Source organism: Loxodonta africana, chromosome 3, assembly GCF_030014295.1.
Source record: "Loxodonta africana isolate mLoxAfr1 chromosome 3, mLoxAfr1.hap2, whole genome shotgun sequence".
Taxonomy (NCBI): domain Eukaryota; kingdom Metazoa; phylum Chordata; class Mammalia; order Proboscidea; family Elephantidae; genus Loxodonta; species Loxodonta africana.
In genome coordinates this window covers 168,061,302-168,084,715 of record NC_087344.1, presented here as the reverse complement: position 1 = coordinate 168,084,715, position 23,414 = coordinate 168,061,302, and the positions used below count along the sequence as shown (strand labels likewise).

General features: G+C 41.6%; 1 protein-coding gene, 1 non-coding gene and 1 pseudogene across 2 annotated transcripts; 2 read left to right on the top strand and 1 right to left on the bottom strand.

Annotated features, from left to right (window-relative positions):
- Window positions 1-4,057: 4,057 nt before the first annotated feature.
- On the bottom strand, window positions 4,058-15,118 carry LOC135230783 (general transcription factor IIH subunit 3-like; annotated as a pseudogene).
- Window positions 15,119-15,137: 19 nt separating this feature from the next.
- TMEM167B (transmembrane protein 167B) lies at window positions 15,138-22,389 on the top strand. Its single transcript, XM_003409542.4, has 3 exons — window positions 15,138-15,274; window positions 17,181-17,312; window positions 17,974-22,389. The coding sequence occupies exons 1-3, from the start codon at window positions 15,265-15,267 to the stop codon at window positions 18,054-18,056; spliced, it is 225 nt and encodes a 74-aa protein (XP_003409590.1). The 5' UTR covers window positions 15,138-15,264; the 3' UTR covers window positions 18,057-22,389.
- On the top strand, window positions 21,973-22,389 carry LOC111750547 (small Cajal body-specific RNA 2). The gene has a single exon (XR_002785651.2). It is a non-coding gene; the product is annotated as a small Cajal body-specific RNA 2 (non-coding RNA).
- Window positions 22,390-23,414: the final 1,025 nt, after the last annotated feature.

Below are 23,414 nucleotides of genomic sequence, written 5' to 3'. Positions count from 1 at the left end.
TACCCTAGCTATGCCTCTGGTGGGGTAACTTTTTGTGAAATAAACATTATTTTAATTGGTTTCTTAGCTTCTTTTCTTCATTGTTCCTCTAGTCAGATGGAGACCATTTGCTGTACCTTAGATACCTGCTTGCTCACAAGATTTTAAGACCCCAGATGCCAAGCAGCTTCCCAAAAAACAAACCCATTGCCACTGAGTTGTTACCAACTCATAGTGACCCCCTAGGACAGTGTGGAACTGCCCCATAGGGTTTCCAAGGCTGTACTCTTTACAGAAGCAAACTGCCACATCTTTCTCCTGCAGAGCAGCTGGTAGGTTCAAACCACCAACCTTTTGGTTATTAGCCGAGTGTACCACCTGCGCTCCTTACGTCAAATAGTTTAGTAGCTTGATAATAATATACAGGTAGTCCCTCAATGACATATTAGAGTTAGGAGGAACCACACTTACAATCATCCTCTTTTTTTTTTTTTTTGTACATCTTACAGTTAGTAATATGTACTGAGAGGCAGATTATCCACTAAGCAAGTAACCATAGTGTTTACCTTGCTTACCAGATCATCTGTAGCAAACAATTTCACTACAGATTAGTAAATAAACACAAGTAAATGTGTGCTTACCTTGTTTACCTTGTCATCTGCACCTATCCAGGATTGCAAATTTAAAAAGAGGTTTTGACTATCTAAGAAGGTACTTTAGGGTTGGAAGAGAGACAGATACCAGCAATAATCTTTGATGTCGTGAAAAATGTGAACTTGTTCACTACAGATGTTCTGCTAAGCAAGGTAAGTGCTGCCTGTTGGATAATCCGCCCCTGTATGTATGACACACTACGTTGAAATGCGTTAATTTGCTAATGTTAGTCTTTTCTCAACTAAATCAGGGGCTTCAATTGCTTGAAAACATGGACCCAAATGCTGATCACTATGCTAAAGTTGACAGGCAGATTCAGGAAGCAGTGAGATGTTACTGTGAAATATATGAAGGAAAAAGAAAAGGACCATACAGGCAACACTCACTACTTTCCTGACTAGAAACCCATCCTCATTCCCAGGGATAATCCAGATGATCCAGAACCTTCCACAAGTGGAGTTACTGCCACAACCGACAAAATGTCAACATCATCCAACTCTTTTTCATCATTGGAGTAAATTTTTATGATTTGTGTAATTTTTTTATGTATATATATATATATATGAAAAGATATCTGTAAGTGTATATGTAATGTTTCCAACCCTCAAAAACAAAGATTGGATTTACAGAGATATTGATAATAAAGGGCAATAATGATTAAAAACTAAAAAAAAGAAAAGGTATTTTACTTATGTCAGAATCGACTTAGGGTGAAGTCATTGGAACGGAACCCCATCATAAGCTCGGGACACCTGTAAAAGATGTGAATGCATACGTCAACGGTCTGAAAGGCTTGTCTGGCCCATGAAGACAAATTTCCTAGCCATAAAAACAAATCACGAGAAAACACAAGAGGAGCATTTGCAGCATGCATTGCATCTCTAGCACAAACTTCTGTTAAAACTATATCTGAATATCTTCCACTTAGGTGTGATCATATTTTTTTTTTTTTAAAGATGACTTTAGCAGGGAGACCACATAGGATAAGAGATAATGAAAACCTGAATTAAGGTGGCAGGGGAAGAAGAAAAAGAAACTTGATTCAAGAGAAATTTTAGAAGGTATAATTTACAGGACTTTGTGACTGAATGGTTCTGAGAGCAATGGACAGGTTTACATCCAGATGGATAGCATACCATTAATATAAATGGGAATGTAAAAGAGGAAAGCAATTGAGGAAGGAAAATAATGAATTCAGTCTGTGCTGGAGAGTCTAGAGATGTCCAGTGTTGTTGCTGTGTGTCATCAAGTCGATTCTGACTCACAGAGATCCTATAGGACAGAGCAGAACTGCCCCCACAGAGTTTCCTAGGCTGTCATCTTTAAGGGAGCAAATCGCCAGATCTTTTCCCCTGCGGAGTTGCTGGTGGGTTCAAACCACCAACTTTTCAGTTAGCAGGTGAGCTTTAACCACTGTGCCACCAGGGCTCTGTCCAATGGACAGATGGAAATACAGGCCTGGAAATCCACAAAAGAATTAGGACTAGAGAAAATGATATGAGAGACATCAACAAACAAACAAAGGTGATGGTTGAAAGATTACACAGGAACAACGGCAGAAGGGAAGGGAGGCAAAGAGAAGATTCTTAGAAATGTACATCAAGGAGACAGAATGATTCAAGACGTAGAAAAAGATAAAAGGAGGAGGGAGGAGGAAGAGGAGAAGAAAAAGGCAAAGGAGGGGAAGGAGGTGAAGAATATATCTTGGAAGCCAAAAAAGACAATGTTTCAAAAAGAAGGAGGTGGTTGTATATATATACATATGAATCCATTTATGTAAAATTATATACTGAAATGTATGTGTATATGTATGGGTACAAAGATCATAATATTAATTATTATCTCTAGTTGGTAGATGATTTTTACTTTCTCCTTTGTACTTTTCTGGATTATTTGAAAAAAATTTACAATGTATCTGCTGTAATAAGCATTTCATATAAATAAAAAAGATTAGAACACAAGCAATCATGAATATTATACAGCAACTTGGGAAATGTTTCTGACATTTAATGAGAAAAAAATCATAATACAGTTATATCTACACTGATTGCATCTCCAAAACAGTTTGCTGGCAAAGAATAGAAAAGAATACATAATTTTTAACAGGGAAAAAGAAGTAGGTGGTCAGGAATGCTCAATGGCACAGAGATCAAGAGATTGAAAGATTTAAGAAAAAAACCCTGGATGTGACAGTTAGTAGTTGGGAGAATAATCTGGAGAAAATAGTTTGAAGGAAGTGTTGAAGGTGGAGGCCAGATTACAAGAAGTTAAAGAGGCAAAGTATAGTTGGACAGCATCTTAGTTATCCAGTGCTGCGTAAGAGAAACACAACAAATGGATGGTTTTAACAAACAAATTTATTTTCTCACAGTCTAGGAGGCTAGAAGTCCTAGGGTGCCAGCTCCAGGGGAAGGCTTTCTCCCTCTGTCCCTCTCTGTATGAAGGTCCTTGTCACCAATCTCCCCCTGGTCTAGAGACCCCAGGTCCAAAGGACATGCTCTGCTTCTGGCACTACTTTCTTGGTGGTATGTGGCCCCTGTACAGGGATGATGACAAGGACTTTCCTTCAGAGCCAACAGAGAGAGAAGGCCTTCCACTGGAGCTGGTGCCCTGAATTCTAGCCTACTAGACTGTGAGAGAATAAACTTCTGTTTGTTAAAGCCATCCACTTGTAGTATTTCTGTTATAGCAGCACTAGATAACTAAGAATTTGGTGCCAGAAGTGGGATTCTGTTCTAACAGATTCCAAAATGTGGAAGCAGTTTTGAAACTGTAAATGGATAGAGGCTAGAAGAGTTTAAAATGCCTAATAGTAAAAGCCTAGATTGCCTTGAAGAGATTGTTGGTGGAATTATGGACATCGAAGACAGTTCTGATGAGTATTCAGAAGGAAGTGAGGAGAACTGTCACACTGGAGACAGCGCAGTTGGCAGAAGCAGCATCAGAGAAATGGCAGCAGCAGAACCAGGAGATCAGGGCAAGATGGTGCTGGAGCTGACCCATGGAGCAAGAGAGCTGTGTGCCTTTGTGCAGGAGGCTTCCTGGCAGGGTGGGGTGCCTCTGAGCACTTATGGGTGGAGTTAGGCTTGCTGACCCACTGAGCGAGAGATCTGAGTGCCTTTTGGCCAAAGTTTACGGGTGGAGTGGGGTACCTTCAACACTTATTGGTGGAACTAAGGAGCTTTGGAACATTTGCCCCAGAAGGTGGATGTGAGGGGTGGGTCCTGAGGGGCTAAGAGGCCAAGGAACCAGAAGCAGACAGCTGAACACAGGAAGCAGAGCTGCCTCAGTCTTAAAGGATATAAAAGAGAGAAGCAAGCAGAGAGACAGGGGGACCTCATACCACCAAGAAAGTAGTGCCAAGAGCAGGATGCATCCTTTGGACTCAGGGTCCCTGTGCTTAGAAGCTCCTAGACTGGGGGAAGATTGATGATAAAGGACCTTTGTTTAGAGCCGAGAGACAGAAAGCCTTCCCATGGAGCTGGCGCCCTGAATTTGGATTTCTAGCCTCCTAAACTGTGGGAGAGTAAAGTTTTGTTTGATAAAATCATCCACTTGCGGTATTTCTGTTATAGCAGCACTAGGTAACTAAGACACTAACCTTATAAGATTATGAGACTTAGATGAGTCAATGTCTATAAAATGCTTTGGATAGTACCCGGCAAGTAGTAAACCTTTCATAAGTCAGTTGTTTTTACTCAAGAACCTATCTTTTGGCATTATCTGCTGTGGTTCTCCTTCATGAACCCTCTGATCCAGTTCCACAAGGCCAAGTCCAATTATTCATGCAACAAATTTTCACCCAGTAACTGCAAAATATTCAGCATTTGCTATGGGACTGTGGGTAAAATGACAAACAATGCAAATACACAGTCCACAGTTCATGAAGCTTATAGTGCAGCGGGGGGGACATGCATTAAACAAATATTAGGTGCTTTAGGGCTTATGATGGAAAAGGGGAGCTCAAGATCAGAGAGAGAAGCCATTATGGATTGAATTGTGTCCCTCTAAAATAAAAAAATAAATAAAATCCATTGCCATTGAGTTGATTCCAATTCATAGCGACCCTATAGGACAAAGTAGAACTGCCCCATGTTTCTGAGGAGCGGCTGGTAGATCCGAACTGCAGACTTTTTGGTTAGCAGCTGTAGCTCTTAACCACTGAGCGGCTAGGGTTGCTTCCAAAAAATATGTGTTGTAAATCCTAACCCCTATACCTGTGGTTATAATCCCATTTGGGAATGGGTTTTCTTTGTTATGTTAATGATACAGAATTAGTACAGGACGTGTTTTAAGTCAATCTGTTTTGATACATAGAAGACATTAAGCAAGCAAGTGAGCAAGCAGAGATGGGGAAGATACGTGCCAAGCCACATGAAGCTGAAAGAGACAAGGACCTTCCTCCAGAGCCAACAGAGAGAACTTTCCTCTAGAGCCGGCACCCTGAATTTGGAATTCTACCCTCCTAAACTGTGAGAAAATACATTCCTGTTTGTTAAAGCCTCTCCTTTTTGGTATTTCTGTTATAGCAGCACTAGATAACTAAGACAGAAGCCTTCCTCAGCAAGTGAGGCTTGAGCTGAGAACTGAAAGACGAGTACGATTTAGCTAGTGAAGACAGTAGGAAAGGGCGCTGTCTCCCAAACTTGTCTTGTACTTTCCCCTCTTCATGCCTTTGATAGCTCTATTCCTTCCCCTGGAATGCCTTTCCTTTTTGCCTATTGAAATGCTGCTTGCCTTTCAGGCCCCGCTAAAATGTGAGCTCGCCAGCTGAAAGCAGTCTCTTCTAAATACTCCCACAGCATTTAGTTTTTCTTTTCCATCAGCACTTCTCACTTTTTGCTGTATTTTCTGGTTATTTATACACACAGCTTATCTTTTCTACAAAATTGTAAACTTATTTAGGACAGAGTCGGTTTCTCATTCTTAGTGCTCCCAAAGGCTAACACATTCCTTAGGCTTAGAAGTCCTGGAACAAATATTTGTAGCATAAATTAATGCCTGTTTGACGTCCCTTTTCAAATACATTGTAATTCAAAGGAAGCTATTGTGGCAAGCCGTGCCTTTGGGACTGAACTTTGGTAAAACCAGAATGTCATAGTCATGGTCCCCATGATGATTAGCGCTTACCACAGTGACCACAATAACCCTAACAAACAGGCCACTGTTCTTGACTGACGAGCATTTGGCAACAACTGCTGGTTCTCAAGTACAGGCTGAAATGAACTAAGGAAGGACTGTTTGAATTGAGAGTCGCCAGCCCATGGGGTTCTATTTATCCCTTAAAGTTGGGCTGCAGGAGCCAGCAGCCCAGGCTTTGCCCTGATGGGGGCATGACTGGAGGGGATGGGCGGCAGTGAGGCTTTGGGGCTTTCCATGGTGACAGACACACTGATGCATGGAACAAAACCATCAAAGAGCAGTATCAGCTGAAAGCATCCTGATTTGAGGCAGTGTGATTAACAAGAGGGAGGAGCCTTGGTAGTGCACTGGTTAAAGCACTCAACTGCTAACCTCAAGGTCAGCAGTTCAAACCCACCAGTCACTTAGGGGAAAAATGATGTGGCAGTCTGCTTCCGTAAAGATATATAGCCTTGGGAACCCTGCGGGGCAGTTCTACTCTGACCTACGGGGTTGCTATGAGACAGCAAAAGGGTTTTTCTTTTGTTTTTTGTTTTTTTTTTTATAACAAGAAGGGAATTTTGAAGTCAGACAGGCTTGGGTTGGATCCTAACTAGTTGTGTGATCTCTTTAAACCTCAGATTTCTCATTGTTAAAAGTATTCTGCACATGGCTGAAGATCAGAGATAATGTCTTTAAAACATCCAACACAAAGCCTGTGCTTAATGCCTGTGTTTATTCATGTATCTTCCCCAGTACATGTTGTTTTCTTAGGGCAGGACTCACCTTTTGACCCTCTATTCCTGCAAAATCAAGCACCGTGCCCAGCACATAGTAAAAAAAAAGACACTGGTAAATATTTTCTAACAAGCGAACAACAACAGCAACAATAGCTAACATTTATGGAGCACTTACATCAAGCCAGCTATTGCTGTAAATAATAATTCATCTAAACCTCAACAACCCCAGGAACCAGCTATTGTTATTAACCTAATTTTACAGAGAAGAAAACGTAATATTATTTTTTAGAGTATAAAATTCTTGGTACACCTAATTTTGATATAAAAATCTCGTGAAATTCACTTTATTCTACAAAAAAGGTAAAATACTTCACAGAACCTGAAAAAGAAAAAATATGGTAAAAGGAGCAAGGAAATATAGGAGTGGTAAGAAAAAGTAGGAAGAAGAAAAAAAAAGAAACAGAAAAGAGTAAGTTCTAAGTCAGGTAAAAAACAACCACTTTAAGCAGAATAAGATCATAGACTATCACTGTCATTTGAAATAGTAACTAGCCAATCAGTTGCTCTTTCCAGCTGTCCAACTGTGATTTCTTTATCCCTAAACTTTGAGAGTGATAGGGGAGAGAGTTATCTTTCAGAGCATGACAAAAACTGGAGAAGTTTTCAGCTAGTAAGATATGCAGGTGCAGTAAAACCTGTGAAAGACAGAACCTGTGTAAGGCAGAAACCTGTCAGAAAAGGAAAACTCAAATACTTTTTTTTTTTTAACTTAGAAATCCTATATTAAATACTTCGCGTTGCTGTGTGCTATACAGGAACAGATTGCCAGGCCTTTCTCCCACGAAGTGGCTGGTGGGTTCAAACTGCTGACCTTTCTTTATGCAGCTGAGTGCTCAACCACTGTACCACCAGGGCTCCCTAGATACTTCATACCAACCTATTATTGCTATAATTTTGGTAAGACTTGAAATTAAATTTCTTCAGAGTTGGATGAAAAATTGTCTGGCATTTGATTAACTCAGGTTAAAAAGTACATACTTTAAGAAGAGTTGAATGAGTGTGAGACAAAATAATGACTATAAAAATTCAGAGTATTCTATTATAAAAACATATAAAATAAACCACAAATACAACAGTAAAAATTAAAACAGAGGTGAAGTACATAAAACATTTCAAATGAAAAAGTTTGCCTGAATTATTAATCTTTTAGATATATGTTTTACTTCACATGAAGGCTTACAATACTATTTCCTTTACATTTAATTAGGGTATAAAATATTTTTATTTATTTATTTTAATTGTATTTTAGATGAAGGTTTACAGAACAAACTAGTTTCTCATCAAACAGTTAGTACACACATTGTTCTATGACATTGGTTAGCAACCCCACGACATGTCAACACTCTCCGTTCTCAGCCCTGGGTTCCCTATTACCAACTTTCCTGTTCCCTCTAAAATATCATTTTTAAAAGGCAACATATGCGAACAGATTCTCAAACGAAGGATTCTCCGACTCAAGGATTTACAACACAAATACTTGCAAAGGAATTGTCAAAATCTTTGTGCATTTGTAAGAAAACCACAAATCCAGAATATGAAATCTACCAGAAATTATCTAACCAAACACCCAGTTACTTAAATGACACTCAGCTTCTGAGGTTATATAAAGAGAAAATTTCATCCTATTTACATATAAGGTTTCATATGCAAATAGTTTCTGTCAATATACTTTATAAACAAACCCAAACAGCTGCTGTTCCTTAAACCTTTCTACACTATGCTGAAATGCTAAAGAATGTTTAACAACTTCACGGTTACATAGAAAAATAATTTTTGTACTGTTGAAATTAAAAATAACTCTTTTAAACTGGTAGAAGTTTTCACTATTCAGTCCAAAGCTTCTAGATAACAGTTCTCCAAAATTAGTGCTGTTTAAATTTTTCCATTAAAAAAGAAAAGAATTCTATCTGGTATCACACTTAATTGTTAAGAGTCCATCCTCTCCAAGAAACTTCCTCTCAGAGCTCAGATATTAGCTTTCACAAATAAATTCTTAACACAAGTGCTTTTGAAGAAAAGTTCTCTAACATGCTACTGCACTCACTCTTCCTACCCATTTAAAACCAGATTCTGTAGTTACTCAGTGACAGACCAATACTATTCTTTGGATAACTTTGTCCAAACATGTACCGATGTCAGGCAAAAGAAAAAGTATCTGCTAATATCTGAAAACTGAGATGAGTAAGTCTCAATTTAGACAATAAAGGGTTTATTTACATGACAATTGCTGAAGTTTACTGTTGATTAAGGAAGAAGTTTTATCTTGATTAGTGCCATTCGTCCATAAGTAACCATATGTAAATTTTTTTTCCCTAAACTGTGTTTAAATTTCACATACTGTACATTCCACAGTTAGGAACTAGATTTGGCTCATATGCTCTAAACCTATAATCAGTCATAACAGTCAAACTCTGACATATGATCATCCCATTAAAAAAGTCACAAATTAGGGGCGGAGCCAAGATGGCGGACTAGGCAGACGTTACCTCGGATCCCTCTTACAACAAAGACACGGAAAAACAAGTGAATCGATCACATACATAACAATCTACGAACCCTGAACAACAAACACGGATTTAGAGACGGAGAACGAACTAATACGGGGAAGCAGCGATTGTTTCCAGAGCCTGGAGCCAGCGTACCAGTCAGGTACGGCACAAGCACAGAGACCTGCTCCACCCCCCTGAACTAACCCCGGGAGGGGGACCAGCCGGTTCCACGGGCGGCGTGGGACGCAGCCGGTAGGAGAAGTCCCCGGGAGGCAGTGACTGATCTTGGAGCAGAAAGAGCAGCATCCGAGCCGGGGAACCGTCCCGCAGGGATTTGGACTGCTCGCAGCGGATTTTCTGGAAAAACTAGTTTCCCAGTGATGGCTCGGAGACAACAATCCATATCAAACCACTTAAAGAAGCAGACCGTGACAGCTTCTCCAACCCCCCAAACAAAAGAATCAAAATCTTTCCCAAATGAAGATACAATTTTGGAATTATCAGATACAGAATATAAAAAACTAATTTACAGAATGCTTAATGATATCACAAATGAAATTGGGATATCTGCAGAAAAAGCCAAGGAACACACTGATAAAACTGTTGAAGAACTCAAAAAGATTATTCAAGAACATACTGGAAAAATTAATAAGTTGCAAGAAAAAAAGTCACAAATTTGTGCTTTCCCCCTATCTTAGTTATTCAGTGCTGCTATAACAGAAATACCCCAAGTGAATGGCTTTAAACAGATGTTTATTCTCTTTCAGTGTAGTAGGCTAGAAGTCCAAATTCAGGGCACCAGCTCCAGGGGAAGGCTTTCTCTGTCGGCTCTGGAGGAAGGTCCCGTGATCTAGGAACTTCTCTGCAGAGGAACCTCAGGTCCAAATGACATGCTCAGCTCCCAGAGTTGCTTTCTTGGTGCTGTGAGGTCCCTCTGTTTCTCTTTTATATCTCAAAAGAGATTGGCTCAAGATACAATCCAATCTGGTAGACTGAGTTCTACCTCATTAACATAACTGCCACTAATCCTACCTCATCAACATCATAGAGGTAGGATTTACAACACATCGGAAGATCACATCAGATGACAAAATGGGGGACAATCACACAATGCTTGGAATCATGGCCTAGCCAAATTGATACACATATTTTAGGGGGACACAGTTCAATCCATGACATTCCCCCTTTCTGAACAAAATCCAGCCAGAAGAGATTAAAAAATATATTCCACAGAATGACTCCTCCAAACAAATCAGTCCCCTAGAAGTGCAAGATGAGAAGGCTGTTTTAGAAATATTTCCTGTAAGAAACCAATAGCCATGTTAAATATAACCTACATATCTGTATTTTTCCAGACCCTTTCCAGAAAAGATTCCGCCATATAATTTCTACTACTAGCTCTGAAAGGTGGGAAAAGTGTTTTATTCTCAAGCACATACTTTCAGTTTCTTTTTCTTGGCCTTCAGCAAGGGAGTCAGAGAAATCTTAAAGGCTGTCTCGCACATAGTGCAGATAGGGCTGGAACTGCAGAATACTGACAAGCATGCAGAACAGATTTCAATCATTTCAGTGCGGTTCCAATGACAGAAGTAGGTAGCCCCGCAGTCAGCATGAATCGGGGGCTGAGATCTCTGGTCTTGATCAGGAAGAAAAACTCACAGCAAATACTGCAGAAGAGAGCGTCTGAGACACCTTCAAGTACTGTCCCCCTGTGATGTCACAGCCTGTTGGAGGAGTCCTGAATCATTGTCTAAAACACAAGCATCAATCAAAATATTCTGTTTCTGTGCTGCAAAGATTACATTCATGAATTTCATATACTGCAATGCACTGTCTTCTGCAGCCATAGTCACCCAAATCCTTGACTGCATTTCCTGATTATGTTTAACTTCCTTGTTCATTCTAGGAATGTAGCAGAGGGCTTTGGTGAGGGACCCTGCCAGCAGAGTTTCCATGTGTTGCCCTTTTATGTCACTCTTGGTCATTAGGTCTTTAGACTCTTCAGCAATAACGTCAGTTGCTGCTGTTAACAGCTCATATTTTCTATCTTCACTTCCTGAGGGATTAAATTCAGAAAGAGGGTTGCAGACTTCTCCAAAGAGGTCTCCCAGTTTGCCATTCTTTCCAGGATATAAGAATAGACTTTCTTGAATGTGACTTGCTATCACAGCAAGTTTTTGGGAACAAGTCATGAATAAATGGGAATTTCCCAACACCATCACAGCATCTACGCATTTTGATAAAGTAAACTGAGATTCTTTTAATGCTTGCTTTCCCCCGCCAAATTGGGTGGTATCAACTATGATTACTAGAAGACTCAACTCATCTTCATCTGAGACCATGGTGGCCCTGGCACCTTCACACAGAGCCAGCAGCAGTCAGGTGAGCATCAAAACCCAAATATTTTCCACTAATAGAGAGGATAGAAAAGTGGAAAGACTGTACCCTGTCAAAGGCTGAAAACTTGTGAGACCAGGAAAAACAAGGCAGTCCTGTTCAGTTCTGGCTCTCACAAGTGTCACCGTATAAATAAACAGCATGCACAAAAGTGAGAAAGCAAAGACTATACTTGAAGAACATGGAAGAGTCTTTTTCAGCTGTAACTTGGAGTCCACGTAGGGGAGTATAGGGAAATGCTCCTGGAGAGCCATGAATAGCAGACTAAGGGGTCAGACATTCACAAGCAGGCACTTGGTTGCTACTAAAGGAAATCGCAGTTGTGGTTTGGAGCAGTTTTCTAGTCCTGAGTTCAGAAGACCAGAATGGTTGTGGGAGTGTGACATTGGGCAGTCCTATACCTGGGTTGCTGTGAGTCAGAATTGACTTGACAGCAATGCATTGTTTCTGTTGTTATACTGGGGTTTCTTTCTCCCTGAAGTAGGGATAATAAGGCTGTTTTGAGGGCTAAATATCTTATTACAAGATGTTTGCTTTGAAAGTGTCAAAATGTTATACAAATTTGAGTTTTCATTGTTGTGATGATACAACTGATGTTTAACAAACGCTGAAATTGTACAATCACTAAGGTGATGGCTATAGGCATGAAAAAGGGGCAAACTGAATGACATTTTGAAAAAAGAGTTGCATGATTTCAGAGATTATTTATAGATTTTAAATGTAGTGATTAGGATAAATATTAACCACAGAAATTGGAAAATCCAAAGGAGAAGTTCATTTCAGAGGAAAATGAGTTTGGTTTTAGACATTTCAGATGTCAGAAGAACATCTGTTAGAAATGTAGGACTAGAGCTCAGGTAAGATATCAATTCAAGAACTCTGCATAAATTCCTCAAAAAGTAAACACAGAGTTATCATATGACCCAACAATTCCACTCCCAGGTATATACACAAAAGAATTGAAAGCAGGAACATAAACAGATACTTGTACACCAATGTTCATAGCAGCATTATTCACAATAGCCAAAAGATGGAAACAACGTAAAGGTCCTTCAAAACTGAATGGATAAACAAAATGTGGTATATACATACAAGGAAATATTACTCAGACATAGAGAGAAATGAGGTTCTGATACATACTATGACTAGATGAAACTTGAAAAGATTATGCTAAGTGAAATTAAAAAAAAAGTGAAATAAGTCAGTCACAAAAGAACAAATATTGTATGAACCCACCTAGAATTGGCAAAAGTATAGAGAGAACTCTATACATTGAGGACTAAGGTGTGACTGACCCAAGCCATGATATTTGCAATCGCCTCGCATGCAAAAGCTGGACAATGACTAACGAAGATCGAAGAAGAAATGATGCCTTTGGATTATGGTACTGGCGAAGAATACTGAACATACCATGGGCTGCCAGAAAAATGAGAAAGTCTGTCTTGGAAGAAATATAGCCAGAGTGCTCCTTGGAAGCGAGAACGGCAATACTTCAGCTCATGTACTTTGGACATGTTATCAGGAGGGACTAGTCTCTGAAGAAGGACATCATGCTTGGTAAAGCAGAGGGTCAGCGAAAAAGAGGAAGACCCTCAACAAGATGAACTGACATACTGGCTGCAACAATGGGGTCAAACATAGCAACGATTGTGAGGATGGCATAGGAGAAAGCCTTCCCCTGGAGTTGATGCCCTAAATTTGGACTTACAGCTTACCAGACTGTGAGAGAATAAATTTCTCTTTTGTTAACGCCATTTACTTGTGGTATTTCTGTTACAACAGCACTACATGATTAAGATAGTACATAATCTTTTTACCACAAAAAAAGAACTCTGCATAGAGATAATAGTTGAAGCATGGAATAGAATAGGTCCACCAAGTGAGAGTTAATAATGAGGATAAAAAGGGGGGCTGGCATCCTAGGAACATCTATATTTAGGTGGGAGAACAACCTGGCTAAAAATAATGATTAGGAACAAGTCAGTGAGGCCGGTGCAGTTTTTTGCTTTTCTGGAGATGAGCTACATGATTCAGTACAAATTAGGGGGCGTGAATTTGTTTAGAACCTCGATAAAATGCTTTTGTGCCTTTATTCACCCTTGGTGCAGGAAGCAGCCAGTTGCTAGTGATGATACAATTGCTACTGTGTTTTAGGGGATGACTGACAAAAGTTCAAAGGCCAAGACAACTAGGATGTTCTTTGTTTTATTTTTTAGAGGTCCTCATTAGTTCTTTTCGGCAGAGGGATCTGTTCGTGTATATATGTGCACGCACACATAACCCGAATGGTTGACTGTCCGCGTCTTAGGTTTTATCACATATTTCTTCCATTTGTTTTCTGTCATTTGTTTGTTTTAATTAACTATTTTTTAGAGCAGTTTTAGGTTTACAGAAAAATTGAACAGAAAGTATAGAGTTCCTATATACTCCTTCTCCCATATCCAGTGTTCTCTATCCTTAACATCTTGCATTCCTCTGGTACATTTGTGACAGCTGATGAACCAATATTGGTTCATTATTAACTAAGTCCATAGTTTACAATGAGGTTCACTCTTCGTGTTGTACAGTTCCACAGGTTTTGACAAACGTATAATGTCATGTATCCACCATTACAGTACCATACAGAATAGTTTCACTGCCCTGAAAATCCCCTGCACTCTACTGATCATCTCTACCGCCTCTGCCCTCCCTAACTCCTGGCAATCACTGATCTTTTTACTGTCTCTAGTTTTGCCTTTTCCAGAATGTCATATAGTTAGAATCATACAGTATGTAGCTTTTTCAGACTGGCTTTTTTCGCTTAACAATATGCATCTACGGTTTCTCTTCTTGCGGTTGACAGCTCTCTTTATTGCTGAGTAATATTCTATTTCTAGAAGGCAGCTTTTCTTCTTTCGCATAATGAAGCAGCCCCAGCCAGCAGATGGCGCTGCAGCAAGAGGCAGAGAGTCCCTTTCAGTCCTCGACAAGACTGCGGACTTCTAACCTGAAACACCCTCAGAGAACTCAGACAAAAGTCGCGCTTTCACTCGGATCCTAGTAAAGCAGGCCAAGTTGTTGTCCAATTAAGGACTCCAATTTACAAAACTGAATCTGTGGCTCAGACTCCTCCGCACCACCCCCACCATTAGGCTGACGACGTGCAAGTGTCTTCCAAGACGCGCTGTCCAGACATTGCCGATTGCTTGTTAAAGCGAACCCAGCACGGACTAAATATAGGACATAATGGAAAATTCCCTGATAGTTTAAGGGAAAGAAAAATACAAAGAGGCAGTTATCTAAATCTTTCCGACAACGTGGAGCTTGAGGATCTGAAATATGCGACTTGTTTTGGTTCTAAAATTCCTTACTCATGTTAAACCGGCATATGCAGTTTGACTATCCTGATTTTCATCAGGGCCACCTCTTGCCCTCTAGTTTCGGGACACACACACACACAACCCAGCCGCCGCAAAACTGCAAACCTTTCCCTTTTCAAACCGAAGGGAGAGTGTCTAGTTACGCCCCAACTCTAACTCCGCAGGGGCACTAAAACAACAACAACAAAATCCTCGTTGGTCACGTAGGACGCCTCCCGGGCCGCGCTCTGCCTACGTAAGCACGCAAGCACCGCCCACGCACGCCCCCCTAGCTCGGCAATCGGCTAGCCACCCCTGATTGCGTCCGGTGCTCGCCTCGCGGCCCTTGCGTCTGCGTCCTACGGCTCCTGCTGGTCGCCGCGGCCCGGATCGGGAAGTGTCAAGCGGGAGCCGGCTTCCCCCGCCTTCGCTTCGTCGCTACCACCGCTGACCCCAGAGCCCCTAACAGGCCTGGGCCCAGCCGCCATGACGAACGGTGAGAGCCGGTGTCCAGCGGGGACAGTGGGAGTGAGGGATGAGGTGAAACGTGGCGGGCGGGGCCGGGACTGACGTGTCCGTTCTCCCCGCCCCCTCCCGGTCCGGCCCCCCTTCGCTTCTTGGCTTCCTTAACTCTTGCCCCCGTACCCCTCCGCGGGTTCCCCCGTGTGGTGCCCATTCAGGACTCCCAGTGCTTCACATGCCCACACCCCGAGTTTTCGGTCCTGATCTTGTGCTTTCCATTCTCCTCCCCTTCCTAGAAGTTCGTTTTGGCCCTTAGGATCTTCTTGGGGAGGCCAGTCCTCGTAGAACTACTGCGTTAACCCCAGGGAAAAGAGTACTCTCCCCCAGTTCCCTAAATTCTCATACTTTCAGACAGTCGCCTCGTTGGGGGCACCTAGAAGTCAGAATTTCAAGCCCTGCAATTTTAGGGGATGAATGCAGACCCTAATAGGAGTTCTGGTTTTGAAAAAAAATACTGTGAAGTCTTTTCTTCTTTGATTCTGTAGTACTTGGCTGGGTGAGCCCACCTAGAGACTCTGGTTATTGTTGCAAGGGTTAGATTTAGACACCGCCTCTTCTAAATGATTTGGCGATTGCCATCCGTTTATCTGAACTAATTTTCCAGGCCACTTCAAACACTTTATAGACATGATTTCCAGATTCCAAAGACAGGAAGCAGGACCTTTATGGTCTTTAATTTAGAGTCAACCTTTCAGGAAAGGAAAAGAGAAGGCCATTTAGGCAGTTTGACAGGAAAGCAGTTCTCTCTCAAAAGTACCTTCCCCATAGGCCAGGCATTGAAGACTCAAATTTCACGTCCTTGTGAATTTTAGCATTGCCTGCACAAACTTACAGGAGAAAAGTAGCACATAAAGGTGTCGTTGATCATAAACAACTTAGTGTGTGCTGTAATTTACTGGGCCCTTTCTCCTGTGACACCTAGCTGCGGGAGAGTTTACTAGAGGGAGATAGAATGGCCCAGAACTGGCAGATACTGGTTCTATCAAATATTCTGTTGGAGCTTCCTGGGCAGTCAGAGGCTTGAGGATATTAGGCACAGTAAGAGAAGAGACATCAGCCAGAGGAAGAAATAATCTGAACTGGGAGATAAGAGAGTAGTTTGACACGTGGTAAATGCTGAATAAATATTACTGTCTCTTTTTTTTGTGGTCAGATATCTTTTTTTTTTTTTGTAAACATTGTGCTTACATGTACAAGAAATAGCTCAGTTTACCTACGTAAAAAATAGAACTAAAAGTTCAGGTATCTCCACTGTGTTGAAGCTTCAGATAGTTTTTTTTTAGACAAGAATCTGTTATTCTGGCAGAAATTTTGGTTTTTAAGTAGAATATCGTGCACGAAGTGTAAGATAGGAATAGGAAAATTTTAGTCATATGGATCCTGCCTCCTGCAATTTTCGTTAAACTTTACTTTTTGCCTTAACATATTCTTCACCACCAGATGCAGATCCTACAAACTTGGCTGAATATCTAGCTCTACTTTTTTTTTTTTTAATCACTTGAGTGATTTATAAAAAGAACGTGTTTAAATCTCCCTGCTCAGCCTGCAAAGATTCTTATAGCTCTCTCAACCTACTGCCAATGCTAGCCACTCCTGGCAAGGCGATTCCACAGAAACTACCAAAATTTGTAGTTTTTGAAAGAAGAGGGAAGGGAGCACTGAAATTGGTGCAAGGGAGGTGTCCTCAAGCAATTTTAGAGAACGATAATGTAACCTTGTTAGTGCTAGGACCTTGGCCCCCTCTTGTCAAGGGCTGGCACTGCTCGTTGAGGTTATCACCTTGATATTATATCACACTCTGTCCTCAGAGTTCTCAGATGGGATCACCTGTCCCAGGCTAGATCAGTATCAAAGACTTTCTTTTCTTCTTTCTTTAACAGTGTACTCCTTGGATGGGATTCTGGTATTTGGTTTGCTCTTTGTTTGTACCTGTGCCTACTTCAAGAAGGTACCTCGTCTTAAATCCTGGCTGCTATCAGAGAAGAAGGGAGTTTGGGGTGTGTTTTACAAAGGTAAGTCTATATGTCAACAGGGAGAGGAGATATCCAACTCTGGACAGTGAGGTGCTACAAAGTGGGAGACAGGGATGGACTAGCATTGTATTTGCTTCAGCTTTTGAAGAAGATCCCTGAGATTGAGCCTGAGAGTCTATAAAACTAAAATAATCATTTTCTAAAGCTGAGGGGAAAGGTAGATGTTAGAATTTGCTGTTATTTTAAAAAATAATTGTTTATTTTAGTATCCAGGCGATTTTCGTATTCTCCATGAAGTAAAAGTATGTGCGTTGAACAGTTTTACTCTGGGTTGGAATCTGTTGGGAGGAATATTTCCCCAACGAAAAGTTTTTCTGATTTTCTGGAAAGAATATATTGGAATCTGTTTAAAGTTTTGACTTAATTAACTCAGATGCTTTTTTACTTTTCATTTTGGATACCTTCACCTGGAATCCTACAACCTAAATCTTTTTCAAAATTGGACAAAACATAAATAGTATATTCATCTAGAACCTAGAGCTTCAGAGGAGCATTTAAATACATTCCAGGGTCCTTGAGACCCTTCATCTGTGATAGGTCTCTTCATCTGTGACTTGAGATTTACAAATATCACCTTGAAGGTGAAGACTTTTGGAGAGCAGAGTGTGATTTCTTTTCTCTTTTTACTTTTGCCTCCCAGCCGCAGTGATTGGAACCAGGCTGCATGCGGCAGTGGCAATCGCCTGTGTAGTAATGGCCTTTTACGTCCTGTTTATAAAATGAATTCCTCAGCATCCAACTCATCAACTGCCAACCAAGGGGATGGGGGTGAAGAACCTGTTGGGGTCCTGGGCCCAGCGTAGCAGAGTTCAGCTAAAATCATCAAAGTCGCCAGGATGACACCACAGCATCCGACCTTACCACATGTGGGGAAAACTCCTCATGGTCACAAACATTGTTTATGCTTCAGGGGACTCCAGAAAGCCAACTTCCTTTGATTTACATGCAGATCACTCCTCAGCAGAGAGCATATGATGTCCAGATAAATTGCAAGATAAGATTGTATACCTCTTGCTTACAAACATGTCACTTGTTTTGTTCTTCAGCCCCTCATCAGGATCTTTTCAAACCGAGACTCAGTAGGGAAGGACACAGGCTGTGTTGAGACCTCCTGGAAGGGGATAATTTTCAAGACTTGACTTCTTTTCCTGTTTGATTTGGATTGAGCAAATAGGAAACTCGGGGGAGGCCTGGGTGCAGTGCCAAGAAATTGTTTGGCTTTAGAAATTTATCTTTCATAAACCCATCTGGGAACATAAGAGACAGACATGGCCCTCATTGCAAAAAGAGAACACATGAAGTAGCTGTGCTGTGTGCTGGTAGCTTGGGAGGTTTGCCAAGAGAATCTGGGCGTACATAAGGTTTGAGAAATGATAATCTGTGATGAGACCAGAAAATAGTGACTTAAACAAGAAAAATATTCCTGCTCAGCGATATCCTCAGATGGAGACTTCACCCGATCAAATGCTATGTGGAGAGTGAATCAACCGTTGCTATTTTCCTAAAGCCTTTTTATATTTTCTAAATTACTTAGTGCTAAATACTGTTACTCAAGCAGTTTTAAATGCCTCCACTAGGGGAAAGAGAAGCTATTGAAGAAATAATTGTTTAATATATTTGCAGCTAAGGTAGAAGAAATATAGTGCATTAATTCGTATACTAGTAAATTCATCTAGTATAAGAATTTGTTATGATGTTAGATGGATGTTTCGTCATGTTATCTAAGATGCAAACTTTTTCTTTGGTTACGTGTAGATTGTTATAGCAATTTTTAGTTGATTGTTCCTAGCCATCTCTTAATTTCCTTCATATTACAGTACTCTTTAGCTGTTCTTTGGAAACTCTCTTTACTATGAGAACGTGAAAAATTTGAATGAGAGAGGTTGCTGATAGGCTTGTTCGGACAGATCATAGACTCCATGAATAAAATGAGAGTGTTTTCATGTTTTCTGAAGGAAAACAGGTTTGCAATTGAGATCGATGGATTTTTTTCATAGGGTATGGTAAGTCCTGAGCAGATCATTTTTGATGACCCAGCATTTGAAGGAAAGACCTCTCCATTCCCTCCCACTCATCTGTAAAAGGATCAACCATTATATTTACGAACCCTAGACCTTCTCTATTAAAAAAAGAGTAGGTTTAAAAATTAAATAAGAAGCATAGACATAGGTCTACCAGTTACGTTGCCCACAAAGGTGAAAACAAGGGAATTTATCCTTGAATTATCTGTGAACAGGTTAACAGTGGTTGACCCCTGACCCCTATGTGGCAGTGAATTATGTCTTTTGTCGACCTACTCCAAAAGAGCAAAAGCTGCTAGAAAGTTTAGGTTCTAAAATATGCAATTTAGTGTTTTGAGGGTTTCTAGAAGTAGTAGAAAGTCATCAAGTAAACACTACATGTGTTCTCAGAGTTGTGGCTGTCACCTCGTCAGGAATTGGTCCACAGGGTAAATTTTCAGGTTGTTTTCTTTCCATGGTCATTTCCGAGGATCTTTCATAGGAGCATGGAAATCTAGTGGAACCGGAAGGAAGACTTACACCTTGTGGGTGTGAGTTTGGACCTGTTCACCAAAGGGAAAGCCACTCCCTGGAAATACAGGTTCAGCATGTTTTGCACTTGTTATTTTGTAGCTTTAATGACTTTTGTTTTCTAATAAGGCTGATGTCGCTAAGCTGCTTCACATTTTAAACTAGTTCCATTTCACAGTTCTAGTTCATACCAATTTTTACAGCCTTCTGGATGGGCTGATCTTGACCTAAAGAAATGCTTTCATACCACAGTGTACCAGAAAGTACGCGGGGTGAAGGTAATTTGCAGCAAGAAACAAATACACAGCTTATTTCTTTTCTTGACTTGAGGTAAGCAGATAAGCAGAAACTTGTTTTTTACTTTGGTTGATGTGTCTTATACATTTTTGACTAAAATTGTAGGAAGTTGTTCTCTGGGGGAGTCTTTTAGAGGTGAAGGACTGGGGATAGCAATATTGCCTCAGATTCAAACCGGCATCACCATAAACCCTGTGTGTCAGGGTGGAATGAAGTCAGCTCCTTTTTTATAATTGAAATACAATTTTTTATTCACCATTGTCTGCATAAATCCTTGAAAATAAAATTTCTTTCCCTACAGTATTTGTCCATTTTATTTGTCACGTGCTGAATTTGTTGAACCTTGTGGAATACTCCCCTCAATTCTGCCCACAGAATACCTTTTCACTTCACATTAGTGAATGCCACCATTCCTGTTATCCTCTTGTGGTCACTGAATACATGATATGGTTCAGAACCTGTGCTGCCGGGCTTTCGCCTTAGGGGGAGCTGATACGCACGCATGCGTGCGCGTGCGCGCGCGCGCGCGCACACACACACACACACACACACACACACACAAAATATATGGTAAGTTCTGAGGTTTATTAAGGATTTTACCTACCACTACTATTAACCTTCTCCTCCCCAATACGTTTTACCTACCAGAAATATCATCTGCCATTACCAGCCATAAACTTCATTCAAATGAGGTTATCAGGTTAAACAGTCAGGCACCTAGAAAAGTCTTGAGCCAATAGGATGTCTGGCCCATACAATAGGTACTTTCCCCCCATTTGTTTATTCCACATGCATAGTGACACTGGCACAAGTACAAATTATAATTTCACATTTCATTTTCCAGTAATCTTCAAAATAGGACAATTCTGATTCACTCGTATTCCTGATTCCCTATTCCTATTTCACTGAAAAAGGAGGAGGAAGGAACTGATAACATTAATGTTGTCCTGGCTAATGTGAGCTAACTATACTTTAAAAAAAAAAAAAAAATCAAACCCTTTCCCCTCCAGTCAATTCAGACTCCTGCCCCACATGGTTTCCAAGGAGCACCTAGTGGATTCAAACTGTCGACCTTTTGGTTAGCAGGTGTTGCTCTTAAACACTATGTCACCAGCATTTCCAGTTAACTATATATTTGCCACTATTTTTTTACTCTACTAATTTTGGGGCTTGAGTTACATATGTTTTACTGGGTATGAAAATCATACACATCCTGGCAATCCAATTTGATGACCACAGTTACTAAATTCTGGGCAGCCAGAGGGCTGTGTAAGTGAGGAGAGAAGGATATGCTTGCCTACCTTTACCCCATTTCACAGATATTCTGATCACCTAGACCTCGGGTTTAAATAATCTGTTCCTCACTTTTCCCTTTGGTAAAATGATGTTTGCCTTCTCCCTTGGGAGGAGGAACTCCTTAAGGGAACCAATTCTCTTACTGGTTTGCTGTCTCCATGGGAAAGGACCCATTCACCTATAAATCTCTTGAGATTGAAAGATCTCATACCAGAATCTAGATGTTTTTAAATTTAAGACAAAGAAAAATAAAGTCAAGATCAACGAAAAAGTATGGATATGGATATAAATATGTAAAAAAATATAAATATGTAGCTACAGACAAATCCAAAGACAACCAGGGCGATTCAGTATTGTGGGAATTTGTTCCTCCCTTTCCTGGAACACAGCTTCTCCTCCGATCCGCGCGGGGGCAGTAACGCGCTCCCTCGACGAGGCCGCGTGCTGTAGCCGCCGCCAGTGCTCAGTGGTTCTTCCCAGAATCCTCCGAGTGTTTAAAAGAAGGGTGGATTTCCGCTTCTTTACGGGAGAGAGGCATGGGGTGAGGTTTGAATGGAGTTCTGCTGTGTCGCGTGAAAGGCGCGTGCGTGTCGAGTGTGTGAGTGGATGCGCGAGTGCTAGTGGGCGCGCGTGGAGAGTGCAAGAGGAGTGCGTGCACCCGCTCCTGCGCCCCTCTTCCCGCCTACACCTTGATCTTATTTGATCGGGTCGTGACCCCAGCCCCGCCGGGCCAACCCGAAATGAAAAGATCCCCTCCTGCGAAGCCCCTCGGGGCGCTGTGCGGCGAGGCCCTTTGGGCGGCGGTAGCGCTGCGGTCCCCGAGGTCCCGGAGCCGGTCCGAGGGGGCCCGGCGCTCAGAAATGATGAACTGATCAGATAGACGAGGCTGGGCTTGTCCCGGGCCGCTGATTATCGAGGCGATTCTGATCTGAGCCCGGTCGCAGAACACAGTGGCCGGCTGCCGGTGGCTAGGGGCGCGCGCGCTAACGGTCGGCTCTGGCCTCGCCTGCAGATGGATGGAGACGGAGGATGAAAGAGCCGTCGCCCCGCCCCCGGGGGCGAGGGCTGGGGTTGGAGAGGGGCACTGTTAGCCCCTAAAAAAATCCAGCGTGGTCAAGTCGATTCCGACTCATAGCGACCCTGTAGGACAGAGTAGAACTGCCCCATAGAATTTCCAAGGAGCGCCTGGTGGATTTGAATTGCCGACCGTTTGGTTAGCAGCCGTAGCACTTAACGACTACACCACCAGGGTTTCCTCTTAGCCCTTAGCCCCCTCTTTTTTTTGGTCTAGGCCGGGCTCTTCAAGGTGGCTGTATGGTACCAACACCGGTAGCTCCTAGGGCCAGAGGCACTAGAGCGTTTGCTGCCGGAGCACACACAATAGTATATGTGTATGCATACCAGAACTTGAGAGCGCTTTTAAAAATTAAGGTCACAGGGACCCACCCAAATTTACTAATTTAAAAACCACCTGGGAGGCCTACCCCTTGTGGTAGAGTCGATTCTGACTTAGTGACCCTATAGGACAGAGTAGAACTGCCCCATAGGGTTTGCAAGGAGCGGCTGGTGGATTTGAAGTGCTGACCTTTTGGTTAGCAGCTAGCTCTTAACCGCTGCACCACCAGGGCTTCCCTGGGATGCCTAGGAATCTTTAAAGCCTCAAGGCATGGATTGCAGTGCTAATTTTTAGTTTGTTTTTATTAGTATCTCAAGTAGTCTGCATGAGGTGCATCAGAGCAACTCCTCCCCACTACCTTAGGCCATTCTAAGTAATGAGAACTGAAACTTACATTGCCACTTGGTAGCAGATAGTACTTGAATGGCTTGGAGTGTCCCAGCAGAAGAGGAGCTGTGACAGTTCTGTGGTATTTTAAGGACTTTGCACCTGAGTACCAGAAGAAACTTTCATATCTGAATTTCTTAATGCATATCCTGTCCAAACTTATAGGAATGGGAA